The sequence below is a fragment of the Ovis aries genome, chromosome 4 (genome assembly GCF_016772045.2).
Source record: "Ovis aries strain OAR_USU_Benz2616 breed Rambouillet chromosome 4, ARS-UI_Ramb_v3.0, whole genome shotgun sequence".
In the NCBI taxonomy this organism is placed as follows: domain Eukaryota; kingdom Metazoa; phylum Chordata; class Mammalia; order Artiodactyla; family Bovidae; genus Ovis; species Ovis aries.
The window spans coordinates 13,276,550-13,303,474 of record NC_056057.1 but is presented as its reverse complement, the minus strand read 5'-3'; the positions used below and the strand labels follow the sequence as shown (position 1 = coordinate 13,303,474).

General features: G+C 41.1%; 1 protein-coding gene across 25 annotated transcripts in view; it reads right to left on the bottom strand.

The window, feature by feature from the left end:
* The window catches only part of PPP1R9A (protein phosphatase 1 regulatory subunit 9A), a 345,069-nt gene that overhangs the window by 6,527 nt on the left and 311,617 nt on the right, over positions 1-26,925 (bottom strand). For 6 of the 25 annotated variants that reach the window (XM_060414484.1, XM_060414485.1, XM_060414467.1 and 3 more), the window contains 7 exons: positions 26,286-26,443; positions 25,479-25,776; positions 19,227-19,314; positions 19,045-19,128; positions 5,166-5,364; positions 3,030-3,149; positions 949-1,131 (listed from right to left, as the gene is read on the bottom strand). In XM_060414484.1, coding sequence (XP_060270467.1) covers positions 949-1,131; positions 3,030-3,149; positions 5,166-5,364; positions 19,045-19,128; positions 19,227-19,314; positions 25,479-25,776; positions 26,286-26,443 — 1,130 coding nt within the window. Of the gene's footprint in view, positions 1-948; positions 1,132-2,197; positions 2,222-3,029; positions 3,150-5,165; positions 5,365-19,044; positions 19,129-19,226; positions 19,315-25,478; positions 25,777-26,285; positions 26,444-26,925 lie in introns of all 25 variants that reach the window. The other 19 variants (XM_027968460.3, XM_060414465.1, XM_015095189.4 and 16 more) reach the window with 8 other exon arrangements.

The window sequence follows — 26,925 nt, the reverse complement described above, 5'->3', positions numbered from 1 at the left end:
GAAGAAGGGCAGGAGGGACTGAAACGGCTTCCCTTCTAGCAATGTATTCACTGACAATGGAGACCAAACATGCCTCCAGGACAACAGCGCTCGTGTCAGCATGCCTAGCCGTTCCCTCCCTGCAGGTAGACCCATAAAGGAAGCCTGATCATAATGAGGAGCTTGCTCGCTAAGCCTGGAATTCGGAATAAGGGGAGCTGGTTACATATTTTCAATGTTTCACGACCTTAGAATCAACAGCAGGATGCATCCATCTCCCCAGAAGGGACAGGCCTGTCGATGGGCCTTCATATTCACAGGCTATTGATCGAGCTCTAACCTTTTCAAGACCGTCAAGATACTCGGCTGCCATCAGCCCAGCAGGGCACCTGGGTGGGGGTGGTGGGCTGGCTGTGAGCTCCTTTTGCCCTTTTTCCACAGGGTAGGTGCCACCTCAGACTCTAAAGGGGATAGGCGGGACAGGTGAAAATGAGAGTGTGATGGCAGGGAAGGGAGGACATGGCCTGCTGCAGCGGGAGGACCAAGTTCTGGGGAGAACACAGGCCTGGTTTGGGAGTGGTATGCAGGGAACAGTGAGGGTGGAGGAGAAAGGAGTTCCAAAGGGGAGATTCACGGATCTGGGTTTTAACTTTAGTGTCATGGGAGAGTCCACATTGGCCGTTATTAAAACATACTACAAGGAAGTAAGCAGAGTCAGTTCCTGGACCACGTGCTGTTCGGCAGAAGCAATGGGTGAGCCTCTAGCGCTCCTGCTCGGTAGCCTATCGTTTAATTCAGAACCCAACAATTTCCCAAAACCTCCTTTACCACTGGGAAATGATTCAATGTCCTCTCTGCTGACCGTGGATGAGAAGGACCTCTCAGATATGCAGGAGGCGCTTATCTAATGGAAACATTTCAGGTGCTGTGAGTAATACAGATTATACTTGGCAACATACAGTTCTTTACCTTCAGTTTATTTCCATCCAACTGCAGGAGTTGCTCTCCAGTGATGTTTTGGGCACTGAATTCAGAGACATACTGCTCCAGATTTAGGCTCAGTAGCCAGTGAGAAACCTGCTGCACGCTCCATTCATGAACGGCCCGATTCGGATACTGACTGTGTTTGGGAGACTGTCCGTCATCAAGGATCTGAGGCAGGAATGTTATGCAGGGTTGTTAAAGGACCGAGAAGCTGTAGCTCAGTAGGAATGTGATGCTATCGAAAAGCCAGCTCTTGCCTACTAGAGCCACACTTGCTTTTAAGCCCTAGAGTAAACAAATGGGTCTAGCCGTGTGTGACACACACAGTGATCACCTCTACAGTTTCCTTAGGTATTTGGAAATTTAAAAACTTCCCCAGACAAAGCAGCATTTTAATGTAGGAAGTTAGCAACTGAAAAATACATTTAATATCACTAGTTTTTACATTAAACCACTTTGGAAAGTTTATCAGATGCAGAAAACAAGTACATCATTTATCTCTGTATGTAATGAACTGCTCTGCATTGGTCCTCTGCTAAGACATTAGAGATATGTAAAGATACATTTTAAAATATTTTACTTAGAAGGGGAGCAGTAAGCCCTCAAGCATTCTTAGTAGGGGAAATTTCACAGTCATTATTGTATTTGAGCAGCAAGCAAACCTGTAAGGAAGGTGGGATAGGTGATTTACAAATTATCAAATTACTTTTAATAAATGAGGCAAGTGAAGCTCAGAAAGTCTACAGGCCTGTCCAAGATTATGCAGCTAGCAAGTGGCAGAGCTCAGCACTTAGTAGTTTATTCTAAATCTCTGGCTCTGTCCAAAAGAGGACAACACTATGAATAGTGCAAAGGCAGCTTGGTTTTAAGACCCACTAGGCTGAGAGGAGATGACGATGGTGATAAATCTGGGAGGAGAGATGGGAGCGCCTTAGTGACCATGCAGGGAACAACAGGAGGAAATGGGGAAGCTGAGATGAGGGCAAGGGGGTGAAACACACTGCTCTGTGTCAGGCTAATGGTGGCGGGAGACACACCAAGGGGCTCTGGAGGTGGAGATCCTTTCGAATGTCTTTTCCACTAAGATTGAGACAAGGGCAGAGAGTGAAACTATTTAACATGAGGAAACGCACTGCAGGGGAACACTTCCTGTCTAGTTTGATTTTAAATCATTACAAAGAAAGAAAAGAAGGATACCCCATAAGCCACCACACACAGCCCACTGAGAGCTCACCTCGTCATCTATCATATCCAGGCTCTGAGTGAGAGAGCACCAAAGGAATCAAAAAGAAAAGTGTTACAGAAATAGGCAGCACGCATATACAGTACACATTTTCCATACAGTTAAAAATCATGCCAGGTCTGAAGAGTGCGGACAGAAACATTTACGAGGAATAAAAGTTTAAAAATCACATTAGAAAGAAGTAACCAGGAACAGATATTTCGGGTGAATATGTCTTTACTTATCGTGCTCCTCTCCCTGGCCCCAGCCCGCTTCCAGCACTGGTATTCCTATCTTCTCCTTGTCTCTCGGGGCACTGAGCCACGTGAACTACCAGAGTAACTTTCTGCCTCTCCTGGACACAGTCATCTCCCGAGAAGTCATTACGGCGCCCACTTGACCCTGGCTTCTAAGTGAAGGTCTTCCCTAGTGGTCCCTCCTGATCAGAACACACCTCTCCCCTATCCCCTGGGATGATCCTCAACCAGGGGCCACAACTGACTCGGAGGGACCACCGGGGGTGGTGGAGAAGGTGAGCGAAGGGAAGGATGGGCTGTGCAGTGCTCAGCCACCCAGCCCCACCCCTCTGTGGAGGGCCATCCCATTTACATGCAAGAAAGGCCGAGGAGTTCCCTGGACAGCTTAAAGGGGCTCAGAGACAGAACGTGGCTTCCATGTTGAGGCAGACAGTGGGTGAAATCACAAGGCTTTTACATCAAATGTGAAACCATAGTCCTGATGACTGATCTGCAAAATCTGCCTGAAAATGTTTTCCTCTGCGACAGTTTACGGGTCACGTGCTCTATCTGAGAAGGCAGCTCCGCCGCCTGTGCCGTGCACATACCTCATCGGATGAGAGCACCAAGGACTGAGAGAGTCCAGGCGTTTTGGGCTCTGCTCCCAGGCCGCTCAGGTCTGCTGAGCTGGTGCTACTAGGACTGAAATCGTCACTGAAGGCAAAATTCTGAAAGAATAAATAAAGCTCAGTGTTAAATGAGCATGGTGAGTGGACCAGAGAGCAGTCTGCTTACAAGCTTTAGAGAGGTTCTTTGGAGAGGTTCTAAAGTCATCTTAGAAGAGATGCATATTTGGTTGGGTGGCCTTCGCCCAACAGTGGCTGAGAACTCTGGCCTGCTGTGCTGGACACAGAATTCTGGGCTCCTTCCCTATCACATGAGAGGACAGGCATTTTAGAGAAATGAGTCTTCAATCTCTCTTCAAGGGTACAGTATTCATTACCCTCTACAACTGCTCAGAGAAGTAATGTTAATAAGCCTATCTTCTTTGGCCCTAATTGTGATGAGTAACAGTGTAAGTAAAAATACAAGATGGTGTGGCGAGCCTGAGTTATTAGGAACAGATGGCAATCCATATTAGAAAGGTAACTTGAGCTCCCCCTGGGAAGGACTGCTTGCTGCTGGCCGTGATAAACACCGTGAGAAATGGCAGATCCTCTCCTGGATGTAACCTTCAACATGATGAGTTCTGGGGGAGGTCACAATCTGACATCACGCTAGTAGCTACATGCTAATACAACTCTCGCACAGCACCAGTGGAGTACCAAAGAGGCTGGAGCATGGCCAGACACACGTTTCCAAACAACCACCTGGGGTTGGAGGAGGTCAGGTGTGTCAGAACTTTATGAAAGCTTCCCCAGAACTTTATGAAAATGTCCAGTGGATATTACAGTCAGATCAACTCACAATGACGACATAGTTGCATTTGTGAAAACATTTCAAACCAAATTCTCGAGAGTCTCTCCAATGCAAGATAAGGCTGGAATTATTCAAACAACATTCAGATTTCTCAGATCCAAGACTGAAAATGTTTCAAGACCAATGTGGTCTGCAGTCGCCAAAACTTCTTTTGCTAATAATTCTAGAAGCATTGCCTTTTCTGGAATTCTAAGCACCTGACCAACACCATCTTGTTTCTTATTCCACTTCCTTAGGAACTGGACTGTTACAGTTTCCCATTAGGTTCCCCTGCATTGCGTTTAGTTGGTTGTCAAGAATAAAAACCATGGCAGAGGCTACAGAATTCAGTACCAAACTCCGAAGGTTTGCTAAAACTTCAGAAAAGGAGATGAAATCAGAGCACAAGGAGCTAAGCTAGTAAAACATTTAAGCATGAGAGCATTTAACACAGCACATTACCATTTGATACTGTCAGTGGAGATACAACCTCAAACTCTGTCAAAACATTATGAGCTGTTGACCCCAAGAAAAGAGTTAAATTCAAGTAACATTAGTCACAGGTTACTGTTTGAGAAAGAAAAGTGAACACAGATAAAAGGAGACCAAACAACACATGAAAGTTAGCTACCACATGTGTTTCAATAAATTGTTAGGTAAAGTTTGCAGCGTCATGCTGGAAATAACTGTCATGCACTTAAAAACAAATAAGCATATAATTCCCCACTCTGCTGAAGTTAAAAAACTCTGGTGATAGAATGATCGCAGTTTATCAACACGGAAGTTTGATTTGAAAGAAATAAGTAAGGATGCTATGTCAGCATTGATTTGTTTGAAAGGGTTTCATTTAGATATATTGAACACATATTCAGTCTCAAATTTATTTGTTTTCTAGTAAATCTTGAAGAGCACAGCAAAAATAGTTTTGTAATGTAATTTAAAGTGGAATACTTGGTAAACAGATTTATCATACTGTTCCAGGATTCAAAGGCATCTTTCCCAGCATGGCTTAACTGTCAAACTGAGATTAAATAGCAATATGTGAAAAGACAGGCAAATCAAAGATTAACATACAATCTAGAACGGAATAGTATTAAAGAAGGTGGTGGTTAAATAAGGCTTTCTTTCTCCCCAACACAAAAATACCATGCATTGCTTATTGCAGTGTTATCAGTGGTTTCTCAAATCCAGAGTACACACATAAGTTGAGGATGCTTTCCAAAGACTGAAGAGGAGAAAGGATCGGGGTTTTCTTGTTTGCTTTTTAAAATCCACGTGTTTTCTACCTTAGACCCCTTTTTATCTGAAATTAGAGCTTCAGGAGAAGGCTGAAGGGGGCTTGCAGATGAAGGCAGATTCCTGAAGGAATAGTATCCTTTTCGGCTTTCATTAAACCATGAGAAAGGCAGGCCAGTTGAGCGTGTGGAGGCCTGAGCAGTGGAGGATGGCGCCGGTTTCCAGGTTTCCAGCCTGCATCTGAAGATCCTGGGTCACGGAAAGAAGAGCTGTGTCAGACAAAGGAAATGGGCAGATGGCAAACTTCCTGAACTGAATTTTTAAGGGGCTCTGAATACAGTTTGAAGTAGTGGTTTGAGAAGTTGTTCTACACAACAGAGTACAAAATTTTGCACTTTTGACTAGAACATTAACCTTTTTTTGCATCTAAATGGATGTTATAACAATGATAAGTATTTTGGTATCACCACTGCCATGATGACTTTTTTGAAATGGGAATAAATGTGCGTGGATAAATTAGCATCAGAGAGGGGCACGGTCTTTTAGGAACTGCTTTGAGTTAATGATCACAGTGTTCCCTTTATTCGGGTCACACAGCAGTGCCTCACAGTGACATGAGCTCAAAAGCAGCATTTTGCCCTGACCTCCTCGGAACACAAGTTCCCAAGAGCCTGAGACTTTAGAAAATGATATACTTCATAACTGGAAATTTCTGGGCTCATGATACTTTAAGCAGAATACACACCTTACTGGTTTTCATCATGATCTTAGTGCCTTATCATAGGAGGAGCACCAGACTAGAGGTCCTGAAACACTACTTGGATGTCCGAGGTCTTTCACTTCCTGTGTACGTGACCTTGGGCCTTCTTTGCCTCTATTTCCTCATCCATAAAAGGTGGATATTTTACGTAACTTATATGTGGTTAAGAATTAAATTAGATATGTGTGAAAGTGCTTTGAAAACTGTAAATGTAGAAAGGTCTGTGCTTATTGTTTAACATTTTAAGGACTCAAAGGCATTTGAAAAACAGTTTGAAAACAGACTTTGTTTTCTTACTGCAACCACCTGCATATTTATATTTATCTTTTGGTTAAAAAAATCATCAAGAGCTAAGGCAGGAATGGGCAGCAGTTTCTGTGCATTTTGGAAGAAGGCACCCTCAGTAAGTTCAAGTGATAACTGATATAGTACTTATTATTTGTTAGCTGTTAATGTCAAGGCTATGGTTTTTCCAGCGGTCATGTATGGATGTGAGAGTTGGACCGTGAGGAAAGCTGAGCACCGAAGAACTGATGCTTTTGAACTGTGGTGTTGGAGAAGACTCTTACAAGTCCCTTGGACTGCAAGGAGATCCAACCAGTCCATTCTGAAGGAGACTAGTCCTGGGTGTTCATTGGAAGGACTGATGCTGAAGGTGAAATTCCAATACTTTGGTTACCTCATGCGAGGAGTTGACTCATTGGAAAAGACCCTGATGCTGGGAGGGATTGGGGGCAGGAGAAGGGGACGACAGAGGATGAGATGGCTGGATGGCATCACCGATTCAACGCACATGAGTTTGGGTGAACTCCGGGAGTTGGTAAGGGACAAGGAGGCCTGGCGTGCTGCAATTCATGAGGTTGCAAAGAGTCGGACACGACTGAGCGACTGAACTGAATGTCATGACAACAAAGAGATTCCTTTTCAAGTAAAAGTGCCTCAACAGCATGGCTTACGGGCAACTTATGTCCCAGAGGTATACTGAATCTCAACCTCACATTTCATTTCACATTCTTTTGAAATATTACACATTTCAAATTTACATAGATGATACAGCTCCTAATAATTTCTGTTCATTTCTAAAGCATACTGTGAGAATCAAATGGGACAATTATTATAAAAGCATCTTGTCAAACTGTAAAGCAATATACAAATGTAAAGGGGTTATGAGAACAATAACTAAAGAGAATGCAGAAGTCAGTGAGGTTTTAGCAGCACTGAGGTCACAGGTTGGATGAGTAAAAGTGTTCATCACACTAAAGAATACAGAAGATATGATTTTAATTTTGTATTTATTTTTTTAAAAAAACAAAGGGGTCTGCAAGGATAATAGAGAATGACCAACCAGAAATATGCCAACCTTCAACTTTATCCTAAAGTTTAACGTAAAAAAAATTATATTCTTAAATCCATTTGCTATTCAAAAATGGGGGGTGGGGCGGGGTTACACTAACTGAGCGTAGGAAAGCGCACTAGCAGAGGCAGACTGGTCTCCTGTGAGTGAGTGGAGGCGCTCAGCTGCGTCTGACTCTGCGACCCCATGGACTGTAGCCCACCAGGCTCCTCCGCCCATGGGATTTCCCAGGCAAGAATACATAAGTGGGCTGCCATTTCCTTCTCCAGGAGATCTTCCCGAACTACTGACTGAAGTCGGGTCTCCAGCACTGTAGGCAGACGCTTTCCCACCTGCGCCACCAGGGAAGTCCACTTTTTATTTCTGGATCATGGACCAGTGCAGTGGTTCCCCAAGTAAGTCTGATAAGTAAGCATCACCTGGGGCAGCTATATAAACACAAATTCTTGAGTACCTGGACTTACGAAGTTAGAATTTGGGGGAGACGGAGTTGACCTGGAATCGACATTTCTAATATATAGCTGAACTCACTAAAATGTTTTTAATATCTGTATTTATGAATATTATCCTGAGTCTAAATTTGAGGTTTCTGGTGCAGAAATAGATTATTATTTACTTATAGGAAGTCACTGCACTGGTTTCCCATGCCCTAGTTTCCTCTTTCCAGGGTAACACAATGACAACCAGTTGTCATTCTATATGTGGTCAACATTATATGTGAGGAATTTTTAAAAATATGAATCTGTAAGGTTATACAGGAGAAGGACAGCTGTCCCCCTTCTCTTCTCTAAGAGAGGGAGAGAGATCTTATCCCTTTAATGTAAACAAGTTCATCTTGAGAAGGATCTTGGGTTCTTATGCTTTGGAAAGTGATCTATGTCAGAGGAAGGTAAGACTCATGTCTCCAGCTTTATAGCCCCTAAAACATCTCCATGGAGTTGGGTCCCAAAGCCCCTCTCCCCATCCCCAATCCTAGAAAACATAATGGCATACCTCTGGGGAGGTAAATCTCTCTGCAGGTAAATCTATCTAGTTAGTCAAAATTTAACTTCTCAGGCTTATCTTTTAGCTCAGTCCCACATTCCAGTAAAAGTGCTCAGAAAGCTCTAACTGTGTTTTAAAACATAAAAATATTTTTCATGCTTTAAAGAGTTTTTATATTTTATATAAAATATCTTTTATATGCTTTAAAACATAAAAACATTTTCTCTGTAGTCTCATACTCTTATAATTGGGGATATATGAGATAACCTGGGCCTGATGTTTATTTTTCTCTTTGGTTATAAATTTCTGAACCAGTTGTAATCAAAGTAACATGGGAATTTTTTAAATAAGTTCCATATGTAATTCAACTAAGGTATGGTAGTACTTAAAATATATGGATACTGTCTTCAAGTTTATAAATAGGCCACTATTAACAACAGCATGAGTATCCTGTCCTATGCCCAAGTGAACTGCTTTTGTAACAGTGCTTTTAAAACCACCACCACTACAACTTTTAATAGATAGGAAGTAGGAATATTACTGCCTGACTGTTGTCATTCTAAGACCTATGAAAACGACTTTTGGTAGCTCAAATCCTAGCCGGGTAATGTTTCAAACAAAATTCTAAGACCACATCTCACTAAACCCTTTCATAAAATTCTCACTGTCAGGAAAATACTCAAGACAAATAATTCCGTGTGGACTTGTACATCCAGCACTGAAGATGGGTCTGAAGGCCATAATGTGAGAATGGTGAAGTCATGGAAGTTCAGCCCTGGATGACATCCAGAGGCTTTCTGCACTAGCTTTCTACACCAAGATAATCGATGATACAAAGGAACAGTCACATAGAAAGCAACAAAAGCCCACTCCTAAGGAGACAGCAACTGTCCTCACAGTTGCAAAGCACCAGCTCCTGGGATACTTTGAAAACTATGTTCCATTTCTCCAGGAGGTCTGGTTGTGCCTCTGCTGAGGCTGTATCCTGTCCCCCTCATTTCTTTGTGTATCCCTGACTCTAAAGCTCTCTGAGCTGATGGAACCTCTGTGTGGTTCCAAGTGTCCTTCAAAAATAGAACAGTGGTTTGCTTCCATTTGCTTGGAACTAGAGTATAGAACATTCATTTAAGAAATAAAATTCTCCACTACTTTAAAATTATAGACCTATCAGCTTACCAACTTTTCTGGAACAAATGCCAATCTCCTTTTGGATAAACTCAACTGTTGGGTCTACAAAAGGAGCAGAGAGGGTTTGGTAATGGTTATTCTATGATTGATCACTCTTACAGACTGTTTCACTTTGTGGAGAAATCTGCTGCTGCTGCTAAGTCGCTTCAGTCGTGTCCGACTCTGTGCGACCCCATAGACGGCAGCCCAGCAGGCTCCCCCATCCCTGGGATTCTCCAGGCAAGAACACTGGAGTGAGTTGCCATTTCCTTCTCCAATGTATGAAAGTGAAAAGTGAAAGGGAAGTCGCTCAGTCGTGTCCAACTCTTCACAACCCCATGGACTGCAGCCCACCAGGCTCCTCCGTCCATGGGATTTTCCAGGCAAGAGTACTGGAGTGGGGTGCCATGGAGAAATCTGTTAAGAATAACATAAAATTCTTCCTTCCTTTTCTTAACATTTTAGAGTTTGAGGGCAGATTATGGTCCAAGGGGCATAAACTCTATCTAGATCCTTGATAATCCCCTTGAAAAACCATGATTGGTAGAGATGAATAATTAATAGATCTGAAAATAACTTTTGGAGGATCAACACAGGTATGTGTTCTATGCTTATTTTTCTTTTATAGTTTATACAGTAATGGTTCACTATCACTTTTGGAAAAACTAGATTCATAAATTACTGTTATATCCCTGTTGGAAACTCTCATTTTCTTTCTTTTTTTTTTTTGGTGGCACGGCATATGGGATGATAGTTCCCTGACCAGAGGTTAAGCCTGTGTCCCCTGCCGTGGAAGCACTGAGTCTTAACCACTGGACCACCAAGGATGTCCCCCTGAGCTTTATTCGTAGGAACTGGGAGAAAGCATGGCTTCAAGTTAAGTCTCCATAATCCCAAAATGTCATTTTTGTGGTGTGTGGTGGGGGCAGTAACTGTCTCCTGGCCTTTAAATGGTTTACAATTAGCAACTCTATAAAACAATTAACCAATTTGTACACATCTTGAAACCAGTTTATCCCGGTGCTAGCACCCCAAAATTAAGTTGCGCAGGTAAACATTCCTTGGTGAATTTTTTCAGTTTAACTTTGAATAAAAGGTGTATAAAATACTCAGAATATAACTGGAGTCATCAAAATATAATTAGGCGTTCAGAAACTGCAAGAACAGAGAAAGTATAAACAGAATATAGAACTCAAGCAGGTGGTAAAGGAGATTAAGTGAAGAAAGTTAGATGCAACCAGAGGGAGGGTTGCAGACCTCCATTTACTTAAATCAGTCGAAGTGATTCTGTAAGGTTCTAACATTCACCAAGGAGGCTGAAGCTGTAAAGCCAGCCTCTTCTGGATGCGACTGAAAGACCTGAACAGGTAATAGCTGCAACAAGAGGTGTCCATCTGCAGCCAGGCCAATAACACTGAACACATCCTGCGTCTAGATTCTGAGTTATAGTCTAATATCTGGTCAACAATCAACAGCCCATCTGAGATGGTCACTATAAAGTGCTTAACCTTAATTGATGATGGGGTTTAGGAAATGCTACCCCAAAATATGGCACCTAGGCATATCTAGTATTTTCAATATTTTAAACTGAAGGAATTTGAGAAATGGCAGGTGCAGGAAGAGCTCTCTGGCCTCCCACATCTCCTTGAACCAGGTCATAAGACCCTGGGGTAAGAGGTGCCCTCCTACATCTAGAGGAGAGGAGTAGACATTTCCACAGGTACCAAGAGGGATCTGAACAAATGAATGAACAGGACTTGCTGAATTTCCTCAGCTTACCACTCTTAGCTCATACCTTTTGGTCCTATCACATTTCCCCACAACTTTCTACACTTTATCAAATCTACTATAAAAATTCGTTGGGCTTAACTCCTTCTCTGGGTCTTCATTTCCTTATGAAGGCTCCTGTGTCTCATAAAAATTACATTAAATACATTTGTATGCCTTTCCCTTATTAACTGTCTTCTGTCAGTTTAATTTACAAGGCTTCAGTTGGAGAACCTAGGGGGGTTGAGGGAAAAATATATTTTTCTCATTTTAGATGGAGATGAGTCTTTCCCATACTGGGAAGATATAAAATGAAACAGCATGATGACAATATAAATAAAATCTATATTGTAAAAATAAAAATGTTAGCTCTGGAGTAATAAATGTATTGCTTAGTATCTATAAAAATTTGCATTAGAAATCTGAGAAACTTGTCTATTGTCTAATATATTTAACTGATTTCAGATTTAACTAGTTAAGTTAAATAACTACACTGATAAGAGTACTGGGACCTTTAGAGTCACTATAGCTATTTTAATTTATTAGATTTTGAAAAGTTTTTTTAAGTATGAAAAGTACTAATTTGTTAGGAATGTTAACGTGTCAGGTTTCAGGCACAGCGAATTACTTGAAAGGAAAACGAAATAGATTAAATTTATAAAAGCACCTAAAACAGGACAATTTGGGGGCAATGAGTCTGCTCTCCTGAGGTTAAGCTAATATTGTTTAAAGGTCTTCATGAAAGTGACTGCCTTTATTTCACATAACATTTTATTAGATGTATATACAAAATGAGATTCATAAGTTGAGCTGAAACTCAAAAAAAAAAGTTAGGTTGTAAAATTGGGAGACTTTATTAATTACTTTATATTTATAACACAAATTTAAGGACAAAGCTACCTTTGGGCATTGAAAACACCCAGTGAAAGGGAGAGCGCCTAGGAGCCCATGGCCAAGGTTAAGCTCTCTGGCGGTGCTTTACTGAGTTTCTGCCATCATTGCTCATGGCTCCTAACGGCTTGCAAACATGTGCTTTAAAACTTTCCAAGCTCAAAGGTTCAAATTATTCTGCCAATTTCTGATCGCCATCCTCCACTGGCATTTATAACTACATTTTTGTTTATAAACATTTTTTTAGGGAAAAATTTGGCTCCTCTTCAGACCAGGTTTAGGCAGATTTAGGTTTTCCTCTCTGTGGTTCATCTTGCTCTTAGCTTTTCTGAAAGGACATGTTTCCTCCCCCACTCAGTAGCAGAGGCTCTGCCCTTGCTCTGCAACAAGGCAGAACTACCCTTCACGTACTTGTCTCTCGGTATAATCTCAAAACTCACTATAGTGCTATGATTTATCTTTGAGAGAAACGGCATCTATGAAGAGTGGTCTGAACTACAATCCACACAGTCCAAGTATTATTCAAGATATTACTAAAGTCAACCCTGCATAAAAGAGACTGTAAGCAAAATACGTAGAGATTATTTTTATATCCCTGCAATAAAAATTATCTTAAGTAGTAATGATGATGATAGCCATTTATATTTAGTAAGGACTTAAAATGTGGTTAAATGCAATCCCAATCCCTCTAATGACCTGAAGAGGTAAGTGTGTAAGAAAACTCAGGCACAGAGAGGTTATGTGACTTGCTCAGGAGGACAAGTGACAGACAGAGTTGGGATGTGAACTCAGGTTCTTAACCGCTTTGACATTATGCTTTTGGCTTTCACTGGGGCCACTGTCAATTACTATGAAGTACTGCTGAAGATGTTCTATCTTAAGTACCAATCTTACTTTTTATTTTATCTTGTTTTTCCCTATCTAATTTACTTTAAAAATAAATTATATTGTTGTATCATAAAATAATATTTGGAACAAAGAGGAGTACATATAGATAAAAAAAGGTAAACGAGCAAATGAATACTTGCTAATTTTTAGAACAACAAAATAATGAGTTAGAAATCAAGAGTATGTTTTTCATAAAATCATATAGATCAACACTATCCAACAGAAATATAATATGAATCACATATGTAAATTAAAATTTTCTAGTTAGCCACATGGAAAAAAAGTAAAATTAATTTTTGTTTTATTTTTATCTCAAATATTCAAATATTATTTCAACATGCAGTCAGTATTATAAAAAGATCAAGATATTTCGTATAATTTTTTTTCCCATACTAAGTCTTTAAAACCGAGCATGCATCTCAGTATTTACAAGCTACATTTCAAGTGCTCCCCAGCCACACCCGACGAGAGGTCACCGCGTTGGATGATGCAGACAGAGATGGGTGGGGAGTCACAGACCATCTAGCTTTAGTTGGCCTCGCTTGTGTTTCGGCGAGGAATTCAGAGACTTACCTGTGGCAAAGTCAGGATGAACACTGGATTCCAGCTCTGCATCTTCTCCACTATTCAGACTTTAAAGGAGGAAGCAGACTCACTTCCACAGAGGAGCGCTGTCTCCCTCCCTCGACATCTTCCCACCTGCCACCATCTAGCCTTGCTCTGAGATACACGTCTGCTCCCAGGGCTTCCCATTCAGTGACTGAGCCGAGAGCGTTTCCAGAATGGACACTCTACTGGTACCACTGGCTCCTCACTCTAAGGAGAGCACTTTATCTTACTCTGGTGTATACTTTAAAGGATGAACAAGCACTGACAACTGTTTCCTGCTTTAGTTATCTGCTGTGTAACCTGGTTAAATCAGAAAGTTCACTGAGCATGTATTTGAAAAGGACAGAACCAAATCACATTTCTCTGCATTTTTCTCCTTATTTTGTCTTCTCCTTATTTCAAACTCATCTATTCGTTTCATGTTGGTCATGTACTTGAATCATTTTGTCTCCACAAGGAACAACATAAGCTCTCTACTCTTTCAGTTCAGTTCAGCTCAGTTGCTCAGTCATGTCCAACTCTTTGCCACCCCATGGACTGCAGCATGCCAGGTCTCCCTGTCCATCACCAACTCCGGAGTTCACTCAATCTCATGTCCATGGAGTCAGTGATGCCATCCAACCATCTTATTCTCTGTCGTCCCCTTCTTCTCCTGCCTTCAATCATTCCCAGCATCAGGGTCTTTTCAAATGAGTCAGTTCTTCACATCAGGTGGCCAAAGTATTGGAGTTTCAGCTTGAGCATCCGTCCTTCCAATGTATATTCAGGACTGATTTCCTTTAGGATGGACTGCTTGGGTTTCCTTGCTGTCCAAGGGACTCTCAAGAGTCTTCTCCAACACCACAGTTCAAAAGCACCAATACTTTGGTGCTCAGCTTTCTTTATAGTCCAGCTCTCACATCCATACATGACTACTGGGAAAAACCAAAGCTTTGACTAGATGGACCTTTGTTGGCAAAGTAATGTCTCTGCTTTTTAATATGCTGTCTAGGTGGGTCATAACTTTTCTTCCAAGGAGCAAGTATCTTTTAATTTCATGGCTGCAGTCACCATCTGCAGTGATTCTGGAGCCTGAAAAAATAAAGTCTGACACTGTTTCCATTGTTTCCCCATCTATTTGCCGTGAAGTGATGGGACCAGATGCCATGATCTTAGTTTTCTGAATGTTGAGTTTTAAGGCAACTTTTTCACTCTCCTCTTTCACTTTCATCAAGAGGCTCTTTAGTTCCTCTTTGTTTTCTGCCGTAAGGGTGATGCTATCTGCATATCTGAGGTTATTGATATTTCTCTGCATATCCCGGCAATCTTGATTCCAGCTTATGCTTCATCCAGCCCAGCGTTTCTCATGATGTACTCTGCATATAAGTTACATAAGCAGGGTGACAATATACAGCCTTGACGTACTCCTTTCCCAATTTGGAACCAGTCTGTTGTTCCATGTCCAGTTCTAACTGTTGCTTCCTGACCTGCATACAGATTTCTTAGGAGGCAGGTCAGGTGGTCTGGTATTCCTATCTCTTGAAGAATTTTCCACAGTTTGTGGTGATCCACACAGTCAAAGGCTTTGGCATAGTCAGTAAAGCAGAAGCAGATGTTTTTGTGGAACTCTCTTGCTTTTTCCATGATCCAGTGGATGTTGGCGATTTGATCGCTGGTTCCTCTGCCTTTTCTAAACCCAACTTGAACATCTGGAAGTTCACGGTTCACATACTGTTGAAGCACGGCTTGGAGAATTTTGAGGATTACTTTGCTAGCGTGTAAGATGAGTGCAGTTGTGTGGAAGTTTGAATATTCTTTGGCATTGCCTTTCTTTGGAATTGGAACAAAAACTGACTTTCTCCAGTCCTGTAGCCATTGTTGAGTTTTCCAAATTTGCTAGCATATTGAGTGCAGCACTTTCACAGCATCATCTTTCAGGATTTGATATAGCTCAACTGGAATCCCATCACCTCTACTAGCTTTGTTCGCAGTGATGCTTCCTAAGGCCCACTTGACTTCACATTCCAGGATGTCTGGTTCTAGGTGAGTGATCACACCATCGTGATTATCTGGGTTGTGAAGATAATTTTCATATAGTTCTTCTGTGTATTCTTGCCACCTCTTAATATCTGCTTCTGTTAAGTCCATACCATTTCTGTCCTTTATTGTGGCCATCTTTGCATGAAATGTTCCCTTGGTATCTCTAATTTTCTTGAAGAGATCTCTAGTCTTTCTCAACTTATTACTTTCCTCTATTTCTTTGCACTGATCACCGAGGAAGGTTTTGACGTAAGATGGTGGATAGAAGGACATGTGCTCATCTTCTCCCGCAAGAACTCCAAAACTACAACTCACTGCTGAACAACCGTCGACTGGAGAATGTTGGATCCCACCAAAAAAAGATACCCCACATCCAAGGGCAAAGGAGAAGCCCCAGCAAGATGGCAGCAGGGGCAAAATCACATTCAGAATCAAACCCCTTACCTGCCAGAGATGCTCAGAGGGCTGAAACAAACCTTGTGTGTACCAGGACCCAGAGACCCCACAGAGACTGAGCCAGAACTGTGTTTGAGTGTCTCCTGCAAAGGTACAGGTCAGCAGTGACCTGACACAGGGGCAGGGGCTCTGGAGGCAGAGCATAAGCCCTCTGGGGATGGCATAAGCCCTCCTGGAGGAGGTCGCCATTAACCCCACCGCAGAGCCACCAGAACTTACCCAGGACGGAGTTAACAGACTCTTGGAGGACACAAACAGAACCTTGTGTGCACCAGGACCCAGGAGAAAGGAGCAGAGACCCCGCAAGAGACTGACCCAGACTTGCGCGCGAGTGTCCAGGAGTCTCCGGCGCAGGCACGGGTCGACGACGTCTTGCTGCAGGGCTGGCGGCACTGAGCGCACAGCGCGTGCGTGGGGCCTCCTGAAGGAGGCCGCCGTCATCTTCATTACCTCCACCACAGTCTGGCCTCAGGTCAAATACAGGAGGGAACACTCGCAGGGTATCACTAATTGACTGACCTCGCCCATTTTTTATCATCTTATAAGAAATGGATGAAAAGCCTATGAGATAATATTACTAACTCAGCTTGTGGATCATTTTTGAGAAAACGTCACAGGCCTGATGAGTTTACTCCCAGTTTTTCTAACCACTGGGAAGACCAGTGGGACCCTGCAGCACTGGGGCTTGTCGCCCACCTATCTTCAGGGACCCTGTGAAGCCAACTCAACTGCAGTATGCTAGACAGTAACTGTGCTTCTTGGAATAGGTTTTCTAAGGTTCTGGCCCAATTATTTGTTTACATAGGAGAACGGAAGCTATCATTAGATTTGATTACTGTTAACGAACCACTGTGATAGCTCAAAAATTTTATTTTTGGAAACAGGAAAAGCCCCTCTTCTTTCCTGTCTTATTATTACAATTATATGAGGTCCTTTCAGTCCTGTCAACATTCTACTGTAATTATAAATAATTATGAAACTATGATTCTAATTGAAAACTATTTTATAACATTGTACACGTGAATTGTTTGTGATTACTGATGCAGAGAGACACAAGAATTGATGTTTTAAAATATACCTGACTTGGCAGCCTGGGTGGCTGCTGGTTCAAAAGCTGGCATTAACTGTGCTTAAGCATCGTGCTGATGACCACCCACTGTGGGCTATGGGTGGTTTGGCCTAGAGTAAGGTGAGCAGTTGCCAAGAGAATCAAGACCTGCTTGATTTTCACCTGCAGTTTAAACAAGGACATAAAAACTCTCTGGCTACTATTATGAAATTCAGTCAAAGCTTGTCTCCACTCTGCTGGGCACCTGTGCTTAACACGCCCCATTGAGGGTGGTGCTCCCAAGGTGACAGGTGGTGGCTGCCCCAGGAGCCCGGGGACCACAGTGTCATTCCTGAAGGGTCCCAGGGTCTCTCCCGTAGTGTATTTGGGCATCTCTCTCTCCCTTAAATGGTGTCACCGTTTGTTGTTTTTTCCCCTGAGCATACTTGATACTCTTCTATTCTTAATTCTAAGGCACTCACTAACTTTCTCATTTCGAAATCATGCAAAATTAAAAATTGCTTTTGAGTTGCATTATGGCCTAATTTCCCCCTGAGATTCCTGTCCTCAATATAAACAGAGATTTCTTGCCATTCTCCATTGGACAGCACAGAGGAAACCCAGAATAACAAAAATAAATTTTGGAATTCTCCCTTCCCATCCTTTATCCTCTCCCCCATTCTCCTGTAATCTTGGGGAGAAGGTACAATTTCTCACCAAGTTGCCAGAAAAGAGAAAAGAGAGAAAAAAGGCTTGGGACAACCTATAAAATGGATAAATGGTCTGCAAATAATTTTGTGTTCCTTTATTCTTAGCATTTTGTCTGTTTCTTCCTTAGCCTGTACTTTTGGGATGATTCCCTAAATTCATAGAGCAATATAAACATCATTAGACGCTTAAGGAAGTGCATATGACATTCAACGTAAATAAGACATCCAGACAGGAGGCCAAGCTCCAGGTAACTGACATTAATTGCCTGTTGCATAATCCTGGGCAAATCAATTAAATTCTATGAAGGCGAAGTTCTTTATCAATAAAGGGTAGTATTATTATCTCCCCTCCCAATCTTACTGTATGAATCAAATGAAAGGATAAATATAAAACTTCTTTGTAACTCGCAAATAATAATAATAGTGATTTCTATCTTTATTATTATTTTTGAATGTCTTCTATGTGCAAGGTAGCAATTTAAAAGCTTTACATGAAAACTCATTGAACTCTTACACTAATGTTATGAGGTAGCTACTCTTATTATCCTCATTTCACAGAAGAGAAAATGAAGGTACAGAGGCTATATAACCTGTCCAAGATTTTCAAGGCAGTAACTGGGAGAGCGCTGATTTAAACCCAGGCAGCTGGACTTGAAAGAGAGCACGCATCTGTGCCTTAATGTCTTCCTATACAAAGCCAAGTTTACGATTATGCAATCTCAGAATAAAATTGGGAAAGCTTGACAATATATTATACAAAGATCATTTCTTTATAGGACAGTCTTTATCTAATAGTAAGCATAGTTGATGGCATTGGCAAAAATCAATTTAACAGCTGAGTCCAGAGACAGTGGTCTTTCTTATATGTAGGTGGACAGAAACAGTCTTGAAAGCCAACAAGGTACTTAAATGCAAAATCACCCTTTCAGACTTAAAAGGAGAATATACAAGCATTGTGGGTAGCCAGGCAAAAAAGCTGAAATATGTCTAACTGACATGTCACATAAATATATTTATGCTGTATTTAGATAAGCACTTACTAAAACTGTTCATGTGACCATAATTCTGCAATTAAACCAATGGACCAAGTGTAGGTCTAAGTGTAGGCTATAACTGAAGTAAGAAAAATACACACCATGGAACTTTTCTTTCATCTCACCTCTAGGTACATCACATCAGCACAAAGATACTGACCACTGACTTTGGTTAACAATGGCAGGGAGTCAGAAAGTTCAGACGCACAGACACAGCTGTGTTCTTAATCACCCACCCATACCTGCTACCTGGAGAAAACCTATTGGCTTCTTTCTCCTTGTCTTTCCATTTCTTTCCCTTATTGGAATTCTTCCGCAAAGGTGCCCTGTAATGACAGCACACAGTCAGAAAGGGAAATGGGACATTTTCTCCTTTAACCCTTCTCTTAAAGAGGGTTTGCTTTTCATCTCGTGAGGTGCTTACCCCAGATTCACGAACTTCCGCTTGATTTTTCCTCCTCGCACCACCAATGAACTGGATGCCCTTAGTGACTTGGGACCTTTGGCACCATCTAGGATATAGACGTATGTAAAAAAAGGATTATTATCATGTTTTCTGTTACTATCATTTTTAAAAAGCTATTGTCAAAAGTCACTGCATCTCTGTAGCTAAGGGTTTGCCTCAATTCCTAACTGTAAAAGAAAATAATGGATGCCTTTTATAAGGAAACGGGATACAGCTATGTTGAGGAACACTCAGTTAAACCAGGAGAGGGCCTGTTATACAGAAGCCCAATTCTAAAATCAACAGAATTTTAGCTTCAAATAAAGTGGAATGGAAAAATAAGCAAGAATAAACACTATCAAATCACCCTTTACATTCAAAGCAGGGGCCAAATGACTTTCTTTTGTTTGTTCTCTGGCTCTAACTCTGCTTCAAATGTCTGGGCTGGGTCTTCCATGCCTTTCTTGCTTTGGGTTTTTAAACGCTTTCTGACAGGAACCCAGCCACTTCCCCTCTATGTCCCAAGTCCAGTGAAGAATGTCACCCCTGAGAGTCTGGGAGATTCAGGGAGAAAGTGAGAGTCAAACCTTCCCCTTCTGCTCTGCCCCTTGCTAATGGCTTGCGGCCAGCACTGGGACAGAAGAGACAGACATAGGGGAGACAGCTCAAGCAGGAGCTCAGCTATAAAACATTTACAACTTTGCAAGGTCTTTTTTAGAAGTTGGCTTGGAGCACAGCTTGGCTGGCCTCCCTTGATGTGGAAGACTCCAAAACCTCCTCGGTGTTTGGAGCTGAATGATCCTTACTTGTCTTGAGTCATGCTGGCATTCAAAAGCACAGCAGCTGCTGGGGGGTGGGGACACCTGAGATGATGCCAGAAACCGATCAGAGGAAAGACTGCCAATGGAATTCAATGTCAGCTGCAGGAACAAGGTCTCACTAGTGGCACTTATCCCACCTTGGACAAGGCAGAAACTGCTGTGACTCTACCTGGAACTATATCGCAGTAGATGCTGTTTGGCATTATATTTTAGCACATCCAGTTATCTGAGATCATTAACAAAGGGTATCTTAACTTTGATGCATATTTGTGTATGAAAACTGCTTTTTCTCAATTGTCTGTGGGTGTCTGTCTATCTTCTTAAAATTTAAAAGAAAATCCAGCAACTTTGTGGCATGGAATATAGTTCTCCTAAGAAAGTATTCAGTTAATCTTCTGGGTTAATTTTGCTTATGCTTTTTGTCTATTTCAGGAGAAATTTCTAAATACACATAACTTACAAACAGTTCTCATTTAGAAGTTTCTTTTCGAAGTTTTGAAGATGCACAGGATGTTGAAAAACATTCTAAGGATTTTTAGCAATGAGCTTTTCATAGTTTCAGTTAATGATACTCTGATTACAATAACCAATAATTTTGAAATGTATATAATGAAATAGAAAAGTCAGAAATATGTCCAAGTCAAAATCCACTTCTAGCCTCAAATATTTATTATGCCTATTTGCATCATTACTCTTTGGGTAACAGAATTAAACAGCCACAGATGTGACATAATCACCTAAAGAAAATCTACAGACATGGCACAAACTCGTTCTAAGGTGATTTTGCAAATAGACATTAAAAAAGCAGGCCTGCAGTTTTCCTAACAGAAGTCAAAGAAAAGAAAATACTATATTCTTCCAAATCCATTCTAGAGCAACTCTTATGGCTAGGACTGTGTGAAGTTAAAAGGAGACGGATTTATTATTTTTGGAAACAAAGGTGGCTGGAAGATGTTTCAATGAGTGGTATGAGGACGAGATGAGACAATGTACCCGGCAACACTCTACAACCTATTAGCGTGGCAATTATTTGGACATCTTGGGATTAAAAGCCTGATTCTGCCCATCACAGAGCCTGCTGCCAGGCAACCTTACATCATTGTCTCATACATTGGCCAAAGTGTGTTCCAAGACACACTTAAATGAATGCTTTCAAAAGGCCGAAGAGGCAAGATTAAGTAATAAAGCACTTCTCCAGCTTAAATTAATCAAACCCATCTTTAATGTACATTAGAAATTCTAGTCCACATAAAAACCAACACTGGATTGGTATGACTTCAGGAAAAGAAAAAGGAATTTTGACAGTTTTGTCTGTTTGCTTATTTAGCTGTATCTGAAATTTCCAGTAGGCTTTTTGAAATCTCTCCACTACCACCTTCCTGAGCAATCAGAGGTCCAAGTCTTCATACTGGATGCCATAGCTTTAAGCTTTGGCAAGCTGGTCTTCATTTTCAAAGGTAATAACTGATCTCCTGAGCTAAATACTAAAGCATTGCTGGGACTGTACTCTTCTTATTCTCACTGCAACAAGACGCCTGACTACCTCTTTTTCTTCTATTATGTTGTTGCTCAGCCGCTCAGCTGTGTCCAACTCTTTGTGACCCCATGGACTGCAGCAGACTACGCTTCCCTGTCTTTCACCATCTCCCACAGTTTGCTCAAACTCATGTCCATTGAGTCGATGATGCCATCTAACAATCTCATCCTCGGGAACCCTCTTCTGCCCTCGATCTCTCCCAGTGTCAAGGACTCCCAAGTCTACCTCCCAGCCCCGTCTTCTCTCTTGAGCTCAAGTCCTCTTCTACTAGAAATGAGTTAATCATCTTTCCCCCATAAAGTTTCTGATTTCCTGATTTCTGTTAATGACAGGGACCATGCTTTCTGAGGCCAGCAGCCCGGGGATCAGTTTCAACCTCCTCACTCTCTTCCCCCTCTATCCAGTCAGCTTACTTTCAGCAGTTCTCATATCATTCTTTCTTTTCCCTAAATGGAAAGGAAATTCTCCTTCCCCTAAATGGAGTTAGATATCCATCATATATCCAGTTTTAATGGGAGTCTTTCTGTCCTAGTTTCCACTGAGGTCCCACAATTTAACAAAATGGTGACTTGCGAATGCAGTACAACGCAGCACAATTTAGAAAATCCCCGACTTCAATTACATGTCCAATAACAGCAGAGATTCAGACTGAGGATTGCAATCAACCACAGCTATTAACTTAATTATTACCTTGTGGTACCTTGGTAGACCAAGAGTAATGGTATATCACTTTAAAAAAAAACCTAGAAAAATGGCAACTAATGACTAAGACAATTTCAGAGTTTATTCAACAATGTTCAGTGGAAGGAAGCATATGTCTAGACTAGGAGTCAGCAAGCTTTCTCTGTAAAAGGCCAGAATGTAATTATCTTAGGCTGTGGGCAACTGACTGTCACAGCTACTCACTCTGCTACTGTAGCATGGAAACAGCATGGAACTGCATGAGTGTGGTTGTGTTCCGAAAAAGCTTTATTTATAAAAACAGGTGGAGGCTGGATTTCATTTGATGACCTCTGTTCCAGAAGACCTGTACTGATTATCTAGAGAGACATTAATTCATCCAAGAAACTTATGGATATACACTACATGCCATACTTCTTACTAGAGACCACATTTACAAAGATGAATATGATGAATGAGAAAACCCTGTCTCACACCTGAAAACTAGATTAGACTTATTATACACAAAGCGACAGAAGCAGAAGCAACAGTGCGAAAATTTCTGTGGGGATCAAAGAGAATAATTAACTCTACCTGGGAAGTGGGACAGGTACAAAGGGTCCACTGAAAGAGGTGAAACTAAGATGCGCTTTGCAGAAAGTCCAGAGTCCACTGGAGGGGCACGTTAGGTATGGACTTAAACATGAAGTCCAGTCTGTACTTGTGAGTAGTAGCCCCATTCTAGTTCCTTTATTGAGATGCCAATGAGTTGTAGGAACTACACACATATAAACACATACACACAGGTAAACCAAGCTAGTCACACGCAACCTCTGTTGAGTCCTGCTCTGAATAGTGGATTTGTCTCATATGGCTAAGAACTCAGGGATTTTACAGGCTGCAAAGAGTCTTGACTGACAGATTTCTTTGCCATCTTTCGAAGTGCAGCGGAACATGAGAGGGGAAGGCAATCAAGTATAAGGTTATTGATGGTGATGGTTGTGGGGCATCACAGAGACAGGGTCTGTCACCTGTCCAAGGGAGACACAGAGAGAGAGAAATAGAGATGGATTCCAGTCTACAACCTTCCTGTGGGAAAGAATGGAATATCATCACTGTGTATTTGGCCATTAGCACAATGCTGGACACAGAGCAGGTATTCAACTATTGGTTGAATAAATACATGAATGAATAGATTAATATTAGTAAACACGGAAGACAACGGAGTTCTTCAAGGCTGGAAACCTTCAGGGAAGGAAAGAATGTGAGGCACTACTTTCATCCAGTCATAGCTAATACCTAATAATGGTTATCATACTAGTAACTGACTACTTATAAAGTTAATATTTAGAAAAGCTAATTAATTTCTCCTTTCTAGTTACTCAGAAGCATCATCAACCGAGGAAAATAAAAAATGAGAAAGCTCAAGTATGTAATCTCTGGAGAAGGAACTACCACCCCTTTTTCTTGGTCCTGCTTACAGCAGCTATGAACTGAATCCCAAAGAAGAGGCAGTGGCAAGCAAAGGAGGTCTTTGGAGAAAAGAAGGAATTCTCACATTTTCATGCTAATTACTGCTAACCACATTCTGCTGAATATTCCTGCTAATGGTCTGTGAAGCACAGATTAAACCCATGTAATACTTTCCCAAATTTGAGAGGAAACACCTGCTTTTTAGAATGAAAAGAGAAAATAATCTAGACAAGATGTAGCCACTTAAAAAAAAAATTTGAGTCAGATTTCATATGTGATTGACCCACTTTCTGACTACAACATACTTCTTTCAGATAGCTAATTATACCTGAAAACTCAAACAGTGGAATACAAGGTATTAACCTCTTCCTCCAAAATAGGTCCCTCTGCTCTTTGCCTTCTTACAAACAAAGTAAGGTCTATACACACTTTTTTCTGAGGAGATGAGGGAGGGCTTGTTACAAGTATATTTCTGTGAAAGTGCTATTACAATCTACCATTTAGGTTAATTAATAAGAATTTCTGAAGCCTTCATTCTTTTGAAAGTAAGCCAAAATCACAGGACAAGTCCTTCACCAACTTAATAAATTAGCAGGTTTGACATACTTTCTCTTGCCTCCACAAGGATCTTGTACACCATAAGTACTTAATTTTTACCTCAAAACTTCTAGAAGTCTTGTGCTTAGGACCACACCTGTGGAAGATAATTCCAGCAAATCAATAGGCTCAGGGAAGAAGCACAGGGAAAATATCAGGGGTAACGCTATGATGCTTACTAAAAGTTACAAAACAAAGTGAGTGCCCACAATCAATTGTATTTCTACATTCAAGATGTATTCATGGAAAGATTACAGCCTTTGATTGGGTAGAGATGTGTGTGCTAAGTCACTTCAGTTGTGTCTGACTCTTTTCAACACTATGGATTATAGACCACCTAGCTCCTCTGTCCATGGAATTCTCCAGGCAAGAGCACTGGAATGGGTTGCCATGCTCACTTCCAGAGCATCTCCCTGACCCAGGGATTGAACGTGCATCTCCCGCATTACAGGCGGATTTCTGACCCATCATATTTAAAAATGACTCTCCATGTGTAAGAGTTTCTTCTTCCATGTGATCTTAACTAGTTTTTAAGACTCTAGTTACATAAAATAAATGAAAATGAGCCTATTTTTTGTGTATCTTTGCATCATTTAACTTAATTACTTCTATTAATTAAAACATACAACTCAAAGGACAACAGTCTATTGACACTGCTATGAAATTCTCATGTTAATTCTAGGAACATTTTAAAATTTATGGACTAATCTTGCTGTATTATCTTTACTACAGATTTTCTATCACCTCCTATGCAATATAAATTACTGTGAGAATTTCTTCTAAATAAAAACCAGTTAATGGATTAAGACCTACACTGTTTTCACCTCCATATATATATACATATATATTCTTTTTCTATATGAGTATGTTAGTGTTTATTGAAACTTTATGGGATGCTATTATCTAAAATCTCTAGGCCTCCTGAAGAATTTCCTTCAACAAGAAACTTGCTGAGGATGTGAAATACTAATCAGATAGGAAAAGATAAAAAGTAAGGGAGTTGTCCTGTCCCGTAATGTAAATGGAAAGCAGTGTTGATTATCAGCTATGCAAAAGACACAGGCCCTGTTTTTGTGTGTCACAAATTGAGGTGTTAGTGAAGTCAGACAAAACAAAAGCTAAAAAAAACAAAATCAACAGTACCTTTTTCTTGTAGTATTTTCGTGGTGGTGGTTTGATTGTGGCAAGGCAGTTCTTCCATATCATGATCAGATTTCGAAGGAGAGGAGAGTGAAGTGTCTTCCCCAACAGAGGAGGAAGGCTCCCCTTCCGAGTACAGTGGTCCTTCTTGAAATTCAGCTATGTGGTCAGACGAGAAGGGCACACTGCCAGCCACTGGAGTGAGGGATGAAGCACCAGAATCTGATTCTGGAGAAGCTCTCAAACCCTTGGGCAGAAGTGATTTGGTAATGTGCATGTGGTTATAGAAACTGTTTGAAGGCTGTTGGTACAAGAGATTATAAAGGAGATTATGCCACTGATCATCAGTCCATTTCATACTTACTTTGAAATCAGACCAACCTTGTTTTTAGTAAATCCCTATGAAAACCAATTTTTGATGGTTTACAGATGAGACCGCATAATTCACAACAATGCACCATATTACCACTGTAGCTAACACAGACACCTAAGACATAATAAAAACAATGACCTGTGCATTAATTATTCACCACCAGGAAAAATCAACAGCTGAATATCAAAAGCACCATCATGAAATATGACGATATGGATATTGCTCTTGGTTGTTAGCTCACTGAATGAGTACAGAAAGAATTTGAATTATAACAATATGTAGAGGTGAATAAGAATTTAGGAGACAAAGAAGTGAACTATTCCAGCTGTTTTCAACTAGAATACAGAATCTGGCTGCAGGAAAATCATTATTTTCAATAAGCTGTAGGAACAAGGATATAGCCCAGTCGCACATCAGAAGGCGGTCGGGGTGCTCACCTTTCGCTCCAGACTGTCCTCCCCATCGGTTGAGCTGACACTATCATAGAGTCTTGTCCTAGACGGTCGCTGGCGTCTGTTCTTCAAGGAGAGCTGGGCCCGAGTTTTCAGTGCTTTTGAATCCAGGCGCTCTGTCTCTGGGACTGCTTCATTGAAGTCTAAAAATAAAACATTGCAAAACAATCTGTGAAACCTTTGGAGAGGACTGACAGAGACTATGGACACTGAAAACAAACTATCAAAGTTATGAGTAACACCAGGCAGGAAACAGGTGAGACTCTCGGTGGTCTGTCTGGTAACAAAGGAAACAAAGATGAGATTTGGGAGAAATGTACAAAGCCTACAGAAAGAAACCAACACTAAACATGACCAAAGTCAGCAACAAAAACCTAACATTCACAGATCATAAAACCTTCCTATAATTATACAAAGCACTCATTAGTATTTATTTGTTTACATGGATATATGCTGAAGTGTTGGATGAAGAAAGATGTGAGAAGAAGGTGTATCAAAGTTGAGAGCTCTTAGAAATTAAGACAAAAACCTACAAAAGCAGGTAACAAAAGGTGACCATCAGCATAAACATTCTATAGCAAAAGTTACCAAAACTGTAACTGTAAAAACTAAACCACTTTGGTCT